This window comes from Geospiza fortis, unplaced genomic scaffold, assembly GCF_000277835.1.
Source record: "Geospiza fortis unplaced genomic scaffold, GeoFor_1.0 scaffold85, whole genome shotgun sequence".
In the NCBI taxonomy this organism is placed as follows: Eukaryota; Metazoa; Chordata; class Aves; order Passeriformes; family Thraupidae; genus Geospiza; species Geospiza fortis.
Window position 1 is genome coordinate 2,591,903 of NW_005054358.1, and position 8,494 is coordinate 2,600,396.

The 8,494-nt window shown below is 60.5% G+C and overlaps 1 protein-coding gene across 1 annotated transcript in view; it reads left to right on the forward strand.

The window, feature by feature from the left end:
• The first annotated feature begins 214 nt into the window (after nucleotides 1-214).
• Nucleotides 215-8,494, forward strand: part of LOC102036539 (syntaxin-binding protein 1) — an 11,880-nt gene continuing 3,600 nt past the window's right edge. The window contains exons 1-16 of the mRNA XM_031059251.1: nucleotides 215-284; nucleotides 404-485; nucleotides 1,147-1,223; nucleotides 2,028-2,106; nucleotides 2,194-2,297; nucleotides 2,962-3,110; nucleotides 3,615-3,699; nucleotides 3,859-3,989; nucleotides 4,845-4,952; nucleotides 5,069-5,129; nucleotides 5,788-5,853; nucleotides 5,988-6,068; nucleotides 6,161-6,299; nucleotides 6,450-6,559; nucleotides 6,671-6,772; nucleotides 8,092-8,177. Of these exons, the coding sequence (XP_030915111.1) occupies nucleotides 240-284; nucleotides 404-485; nucleotides 1,147-1,223; nucleotides 2,028-2,106; nucleotides 2,194-2,297; nucleotides 2,962-3,110; nucleotides 3,615-3,699; nucleotides 3,859-3,989; nucleotides 4,845-4,952; nucleotides 5,069-5,129; nucleotides 5,788-5,853; nucleotides 5,988-6,068; nucleotides 6,161-6,299; nucleotides 6,450-6,559; nucleotides 6,671-6,772; nucleotides 8,092-8,177 (1,505 nt within the window). The 5' untranslated portion in view covers nucleotides 215-239. The remainder of the gene's footprint in view (nucleotides 285-403; nucleotides 486-1,146; nucleotides 1,224-2,027; nucleotides 2,107-2,193; nucleotides 2,298-2,961; nucleotides 3,111-3,614; nucleotides 3,700-3,858; nucleotides 3,990-4,844; nucleotides 4,953-5,068; nucleotides 5,130-5,787; nucleotides 5,854-5,987; nucleotides 6,069-6,160; nucleotides 6,300-6,449; nucleotides 6,560-6,670; nucleotides 6,773-8,091; nucleotides 8,178-8,494) is intronic.

An 8,494-nucleotide genomic window follows, 5' to 3' on the forward strand; every position in this document is an offset into this window, starting at 1 on the left:
GGGGTCTGTCTGTGAGTGCCAAGCACGAGAGAAAACAGGGCTGGGGGGTGACCACCCCTCCCTGGGCACCCCAAAACCACCCCCATCCCCTCCTCCATCCCCAGTTAAGGCACAGTGTGAGTGGCACAGGGTGACCCTGCACAGAGATGGGGATTTGGTACCCCCAGTGCAGCCCCTGGGGTGCTGTAGGAGGGACACTGGGGTCTCACCATTGCCCCATCCCCTTTCTTGCAGAGATTATGCACGATGTGATCCGGAAAGTGAAGAAGAAGGGGGAATGGAAGGTGAGCACTGAACCCAGGGAGGAAGCAGGGAGGGTGGGGAAGGTCCTGCCGTGCCCCCAGCTCACAGGGTGCTCATGGGGTGCTCACAGGGTGTTCACAGGCTGCTCTCCTGTCCCCAGGTGCTGGTGGTGGACCAGCTGAGCATGCGCATGCTCTCGTCCTGCTGCAAGATGACCGACATCATGACAGAGGGCATCACCAGTGAGTTGCCCCTCCCTGCCTCCACATTCCCTGTGGGAAAGGCCAGATCTCCCTGTGCACCAGGACACCCACAAAGGCATCTCCAGGCTGGCACAGGGAGGTTGGCACAGCCCCCACCCAGCCCTATCCCACTTGGGATGGAGCCACTCCACCTCCATGGCCCAGGGATGGCTCCTGGTGCCAGGCTGCAGTTCCACAGGTGCCTCCTTGCCTGCTGGGGCTGGAGCAGCCAGAACACCTTGTATCCTGGCAGCCCTTCAGTTCGAGGAGGGGACCAGGTGTTGGTTTTTAGCAGCCTGATAATGAAATGGCTCCCTGCAACACCTGGGAAGGAGAAGGAAATGCCAGGCTGGGTCCTGGGAGGTGTTTGGGATAGTGGGGTTTTGTCTGGGACAGCAGAGCTCAGGTGAAGGGGGATGTGAGGATAAACCAAGGGAACAGGAGCACAGACGGATCCCCTGGGATGTGGCCAGCTGCCCACACCCAGAGCTCCAGCAGGGCTGGGGTGGGTAGGCAGGGACGAGTGCCTGGGGGTGTTTTGGCTGTGGAGGGGCTGCCATGGGGAATCCAGTGGCTGTGGGCTATCCAGCCACCACGGGGTGTCCAGCAGCCCTGCCCACAGCCCCCTGCCCTGATCCCTGACCCCTGTTCTCCCCCCAAGTTGTGGAAGACATCAACAAGCGCCGGGAGCCGCTGCCCAGCCTGGAGGCCGTGTATCTCATCACCCCCTCTGAGAAGGTGAGTGCACGAGGGCACAGGGACAGGGTGAGGCCTGGCATGGGCAGCTGTGCCCATGGGGAGCATCCTGGCTCCGGTGGTCTCAGGTTGCTGTGGATAATTGCTGCCCTGAGATGTGCAGGGTGTCTCTGCTTCGGCCCGCACGGCTGAAGAACAAGTCTGGACTCTTCACTTTTTGGTCTTGCGGCTGTTTATTAATCCTTATCTATAAAATTTTCTTTCTGCCCAGCCGAGATCTGCTCAGCAGGGCAGCCACAGGCACTCTGACCGCCCCTGAGGTGGTGTTGTCTTTTTATACTACAAACTACATATAACATATTTACACTTAATTCCCAATACCTATCACCTGTGTTAGACAGTGCACTTCTACTCTAAACCAGTCCCAAAGTGCCAACATCACTGCAGAAAATGGAGAGCAAGAAGAAGAAGAAAGGCTGGACATGCCCAGATTCCTCCATCTTGTCCCCATAACCCCCATACCAAAAATCCTAAAATCTACATTTTCACCCTGTGATCATTTTGTTATTACACTATTCAAACCTGTGTGACTTTCACATCCTCATACAAAGCTGGTAACTCGCTCCGGGGGTTATCATCAAATCCCCAGGTGCTCTGGGCTCTGTGCCAGGGTCTCTGAGCCCCCCGGCGGGGTCCTCGGCAGCTCTGGACACCCAGAGGGATGCACTGAGTTCTGACACAGTGGTGCCAGCAGGGTGATGGCATGGAGGTGCAGAGCTTGCCCTGAGCAGGAGGGAGGCTCACAGTGCCATCCTGCCCAGCCCAGCTGCTCCCTCTCTCTTCCAGTCCATCCACTCCCTCATCAACGACTTCAAGGATCCCCCCACCTCCAAGTACAGAGCTGCCCACGTCTTCTTCACTGACTGTGAGTACCCAGAGGGGTGGGGAGGGGTGAGGGATGAGGCATGGAGAGATGCTGAGCACCACCCTCCTCCTCCTCCTCCCCTCCCAGCCTGTCCTGACGCCCTGTTCAACGAGCTGGTGAAATCCCGCGCCGCCAAGGTCATCAAAACCCTGACTGAGATCAACATTGCCTTCCTCCCCTCCGAGTCCCAGGTGAGCCTGGGCTGGGCTGGGGGACAGCCAGGGGGTGCTCCAGGTCCCTCTGCAGCCCACAGGGTTTGTGTAACCGCCCTACACTCCCAGCTGGCTCCTTGCTCCCTCCGTGTCTCCTCAGATGCCTTCCCAGGCTGATCCCAGAGGGATTTAGCGGGTGCTGTGCCTTGGCTCCATGCCCACAGCTGTGCTGGCCAGCTCTGCCACCAGCCAAGGGCACCAGAGAGCTGGCCCTGGGCCATCTGCCCCTGCTGGGGACAAAGGGACCAGGGGCCAGACGGTGCCAGACCTGCTGGGTGCCATTAACCCTTCAATGCTCAGCATTCCTAGGGAGTGACCCCTTGGCATCTTCACGTGGTTGTTACTGGGGGCACAGCTGGGGAACAGTGTGTTTCTGCTTGGCCTCAGGTCTCTGTTTCCTTGCCTGGGAGGGGTCTTCTGTCTCCTCTGCTCAGCTGGGAGGGACACATGGATAGGGATCCTCCCATGGAGCTGGAGCTGGAAATTCTGAGGCATGCCCTGAGCATCTCTGAGCTCCAGCTGCCTGGTCCCAGACTCAGTTGGGTCCATCTGGGCATGAATCCGGTTTCCAAACCCAGCTGGGGTAGGGCAGCTCTCCTGCAGACATCCCTCCCCTCTGACGTCCCTGCCTCTGCACCGCCAGGTTTATTCTCTGGATTCAGCTGACTCCTTCCAGAGCTTTTACAGCCCACACAAGGCCCAGATGAAGAACCCGATCCTGGAGCGCCTGGCAGAGCAGATTGCCACGCTCTGTGCCACCCTGAAGGAGTACCCAGCCGTGCGGTACCGCGGGTGAGGCCAGCGTGGGCACCCAGGGGCAGGGATGGGGCCAGGGCGGGCACCCAGGGGCAGGGATGGGATCAGTGTGGGCATCCAGGGGCATGGATGGGATCAGTGTGGGCATCCAGGGGCATGGATGGGGCCAGGGTGGGCATCCAGGGATGTGGATGAGATCAGTTTGGGCATCCAGGGGCAGGGATGGGATCAGTGTGGGCATCCAGGGGCAGGGATGGGGCTGCTGTGCCCAGTGCTGGTCAGAGCATGTGGTGGCACAGACAGACAGACAGCCATTCTCAGTGTAAACAGGCTCAGACTTGATCTGGGGAGCTGGGGGGGTTGGCACCCTGAAATCTAAGTGGCACCAAGGCAGAGGAGAGCTGTAGAGGAGAGGTGGGAGTGCACAACAAAACCTGCTCGGGTCCTGCTCTTCCATGAGCCAAGGATGTTGCACAGGGCAGCCAACATCTCCTCCCTGTGCCGTGCCCTGTGGGGCTGACCTGTCCCCTGCCTCCCCAGGGATTACAAGGACAATGCCATGCTGGCACAGCTCATCCAGGACAAGCTGGATGCCTACAAGGCTGATGACCCCACCATGGGTGAGGTGAGCACTGCTGGCAGTGGGGAGGGTGCTGGGGTGATGCTTCCCTCCTGCAGTCCTGCTCAGAACTCTGCCCTGTGGGGGGACCCCAGAGCACCCCAGAGCAGCTGTGGGGCTGAGGGAGCCCCCAGGGCGGTGCTGACGGCTCTGCTGTGCCCGCAGGGTCCAGACAAGGCTCGCTCCCAGCTGCTCATCCTGGACCGTGGCTTTGACCCCGCGTCCCCGGTGCTGCACGAGCTCACCTTCCAGGCCATGAGCTACGACCTGCTGCCCATCGAGAACGACGTCTACAAGTGAGTGCAGGGCACCCCAGCCTCCTGTGACACTCCTGAGGGCAGTCCCAGAGCAGCAGCTGGGAGCTCAGCATCCCTGCATCCACTGGGTCCTCCATCCACTGGGTTCTCCATCCCTTGAGTCCTGCATCCACTGGGTTCTCCATCCATTGGGTTCCTCATCCGCAGGGTCCTCCATCCATGGGGTCCTCCATCCATTGAGTCCTCCATCCATTGGGTTCCTCATCCATTGGGTTCCTCATCCATTGGGGTCCCCATCCATTTGGTTCCTCATCCATTGGGGTCCCCATCCATTTGGTTCCCCATCCATTTGGTTCCCCATCCATTGGGTTCCTCATCCATTGGGTTCCTCATCCATTTGGTTCCTCATCCATTGGGTTCCTCATCCATTGGGGTCCCCATCCACTGGGTCCTCCATCCACTGGGTCCTCCATCCACTGGGTCCTCCATCCACTGGATTCTCCATCCATTGGGTTCCCCATCCATTGGGCTCCCCATCTGGTTCCCCATCCATTGGGTCCTCCATCCATTGGGTTCCTCATCCATTGGGTCTTCCATCCATTGCCATCCTCCACGAGTCCTCCATTGGGGACACCAGTGTTGCACTCTGGCAGCCCTGGTGGTCAGGACAGGGCCTAAAAGGGCTTTCCCGCCCTTCAGCCCTCAGCCCATTCCCAACATTTAGGAGTTGAAGGGGTCCAAGAGGGGAAGAGGTCAATCCCAGTTGAAATCACTTTGCTGCTGGCACAGCCAAGAAGAGCCCTCGTGTCCCCCCAGCTCCCCAAACCCAGCAGTGAGGGGGCTGTGTGTGCCCTCAGCCCTGTCCCCTCTGTGACACCCCTCCCCTCACCCCAGGTACGAGACCAGTGGCATTGGTGAGGCCCGGATCAAGGAGGTTCTCCTGGACGAGGATGACGACCTGTGGGTCACCCTGCGCCACAAACACATCGCCGAGGTGTCCCAGTGAGTGGCCCTGGGGCTGGTTTGCTGCCTGGCTGGGACACTGGCCTGGCATTGCCACCCACCCCTCTGTGAGGGTCCCCTCCCCACTCACAGCTCTGCCCTCCTCCTCTCTCCAGGGAGGTGACCCGGTCCCTGAAGGAGTTTTCTTCCAGCAAGAGGATGAACACGGGTGACAAGGTGACCTGATGCAGCCACCCAGCTGGGGAGGGGCTCAGCCACGGGCTGGCACGTGGTGGGGTCTCCTGGGGACCCTTGTGCCAAGGAAGAAGGGTGGTCAGGTTCCTGGTGGGGGGAGATGGCTGTGGGGTGCCAGCCCTACAGCTGGGGCTGGGAAATGGGGTGCTATGGGAGAGCTCTGCACCCAGGGATCAGTTTGGGAAATGGGGTGCTGTGGGGGAGTTCTGCACCCAGGGATCAGTTTATTGGGAAATGGGGTGCTGTGGGAGAGCTGTGCACCCAGGGATCAGTTTTCCCCCAGCACAGAGTCTGTGCACCTCCCTCAGCAGCTGCTCTGTCCCCATTCCCTGAGTTGGTGGCAGTGAGGGGACCCTGGTGGCCAGGAGCTGAAAGGACCATCTGAGCCCCAGCCAGGCACACGAGGCTCCCAGGAGGAGACCCTTAGGGGGTTTCTCCCCACCACAGCCCAGTTTGCAGAGCTGCACACCCCTCCTGCCTCTCAGCTTCAGAGGAGGAGACCTGGCAGTGACACATCATGTGTCACCAAATCCCCACAGGGGGCTCACATGGCGACAGAAGTCCTTGGCAGGGTCATGTCCTCCTTGCTGGTGGCCCCCAGGTCCCTGAGGGTGAGTGACCATGTCCCCTTCCCTCACAGACCACCATGAGGGACCTGTCCCAGATGCTGAAGAAGATGCCACAGTACCAGAAGGAGCTCAGCAAGGTAAAGGGAGGGGACATTGTGTGTTCAGTGGCTGAGGGAGCAGGAGGTGGCAGCTGTCCCCTGGCTGTGGCTGCTGGCACAGGGACCCTGAGCTGCTGCCAGCCCTGCAGGGGTGACCACTCTTGTGTCCCCAGTACTCCACCCACCTGCACCTGGCTGAGGACTGCATGAAGCACTACCAGGGCACTGTGGACAAGCTGTGCCGAGTTGAGCAGGTACCAAACACCTCCCCACATTGCCATGGAACATGGAGGGTGCAGCTCCACCCTCCCAGCATGGAGTGGTGCTGAGCACGTGTTCCCTGCAGGACCTGGCCATGGGCACCGATGCTGAAGGTGAGAAGATCAAGGACCCCATGAGGGCCATTGTCCCCATCCTGCTGGATGGCAATGTCAGCACCTATGACAAGATCCGCATCATCTTGCTCTACATCTTCCTGAAGAACGGTGAGGACGTGTGGGCAGGCACATCCACGTTTGGCCAGGACACCCCAGCTCTGCCTCCCTGACCAGGCTGAGTGTCCTAAAGTGGCAGCAGAGGGGCTGTGTCCCCTCAGTGAGACATCCCTGAGAGAACACCCGCTGTTGCATTGCCAGGAATCACCGAGGAGAACCTGAACAAGCTGATCCAGCACGCTCAGATCCCGGCAGAGGACAGCGAGATCATCACCAACATGGCCCACCTCGGGGTGCCCATCATCACAGACGTGAGTGTGGTCCTCCCCTGGCCCTGCCCCTGTGCTCTGTCCCCTGGGGGTGTCCCTGGGGCTGTCCCTGGTGCTGCTGTGGCTCAGGGTGTCCCTGTGCTCTGTGCCCAGTCCACGCTGCGCCGCCGGAGCAAGCCGGAGCGCAAGGAGCGCATCAGCGAGCAGACCTACCAGCTGTCCCGGTGGACCCCGGTGATCAAGGACATCATGGAGGTGAGCCAGCAGCCAGGACAGGCCTGGGGGCAGGGCAGGGGGTCACAGAGCCACCCAGGAAGGACCAGCACAGAGCTGGGTGCTCCCAGCCCAGACCCTGCCACCTCTCTGGACGCGTGTCCTCCAGGCTGCTCCTGCCTGGGGCTGCAGCACAGTTGGGATATTTTGGGAGGCTTTCCTGGCTTCAGGTATGGGGCACAGAATCACAGAATGTGATCAGTTGGAAGGGATACCAAGGAACGTCAAATCCAGCCCCTGGCCTTGCACAGACACCCCAACAACCCCACCCTGGTGCCCCAGTTCTGGCAGGGAGGAGCAGGAACACAGCCTGGGATTAAATCACTGCCTGCTGGGGGGACAGGATCTGCACTTGCTGAAAAGGGATGGGAAACTCAACTGGTGCTGCATGGACTCAGAGAATCAGAGTGTCACAGAATATCCTGAGCTGGAGGGACTGAAGGGATCCCCCAGCCCAGCCCCTGTCCCTGCCCAGCCCCCCCACAACCCCACCCTGGCCAGCACCCTCTGGGGGAAGAACCTTGCCCTGAGCTCCAGCCTGAGCTGCCCTGGCCCAGCCCCAGCCGTGCCCTGGCTCCTGTCCCTGTCCCAGAGCAGAGATCAGTGCCTGCCCCTTCCCTTTCCCTCCTGAGGAAGTTTCAGACTGCACTGAGGTCTCCCCTCAGTCTCCATGGCCCAAACCAGGCTTGCCCAGCATCCCTGGATTACAAATGCAGTAACAACTTGGCTGGTTGTGTGTGTGCCACCGTGGCCACCAAGGTTGGGTGGCTTTGTCAAAGCCTTGCCCATGTCCCAGCAGAGCCAGGGAACAGGCATGGCTCTGTACAGCTGTGTCTGTCCTCAGGAGCTGTCCCAGGAGCTCTGCACTGGGATAGCCCTGGCTCAGACCAGCAGAGCCACAGCTCCCTCAGGTCCCAAAAGCACAGAGCTCATGTTTTCCTTTGTCACAACCCCCCCACAGGGTGGCTTCAAACCCAGGACACCCCTCAACCTCACCCCCAGGACAGAGGGGCCTGCCTGGGGCAGCAGCACCTCAGCAAGGTGTCCCAGGTGACACTGACCCTGGGTGACAGTGACCCTGGGGGACACTGACCCTGGGGGACCGGGTCTGTGTCCGACACTGGCACTGGCAGTGGGTGCCTCATGCTGGAGGGGGGTCCCAGGGCTGGAACCTCCAGCTCAGCACCTGCTCCTGAGCTTCTCAAGAAGGAAATCCTGGGCACAGCCTGCAGAGGGGCTGTGGGGCCTGGGGCTGTGCCTGGCTCCTCGCTGACCCCAGGCCTGTGTCTGTCTGTCCCCAGGATGCCATCGATGACAAGCTGGACACCAAGCACTACCCGTACATCTCCACCCGCTCCTCCGCCTCCTTCAGCACCACTGCCGTCAGGTGGGTGCCCCTCTGCCCTGTCCGTGCCCACCTGGGTCATTGTCTGTGCCCACCTGGTCACTGTCAGCATCCATCCCACTCAGCCCCTGGGGCTGCAGCCAGCAGCAGCTCTGGGAGCTGCTCAGAGGGCATCGTGCCTCAGTTTCCCCTCAGGCACTTCATGTCTGCATTCCTTGGAGGCACCCCGGGTCTGTGTCCCTCCAGACAGCCTGTGCCTCTGTATCCCTTTAGGAATCCCTTGTCTCGGTTCCCTTCAGGCACCCTGTGCCTCAGTTTCCCTTCAGGCACCCTGTATCTCCATTTTTCTTTAGGCATGT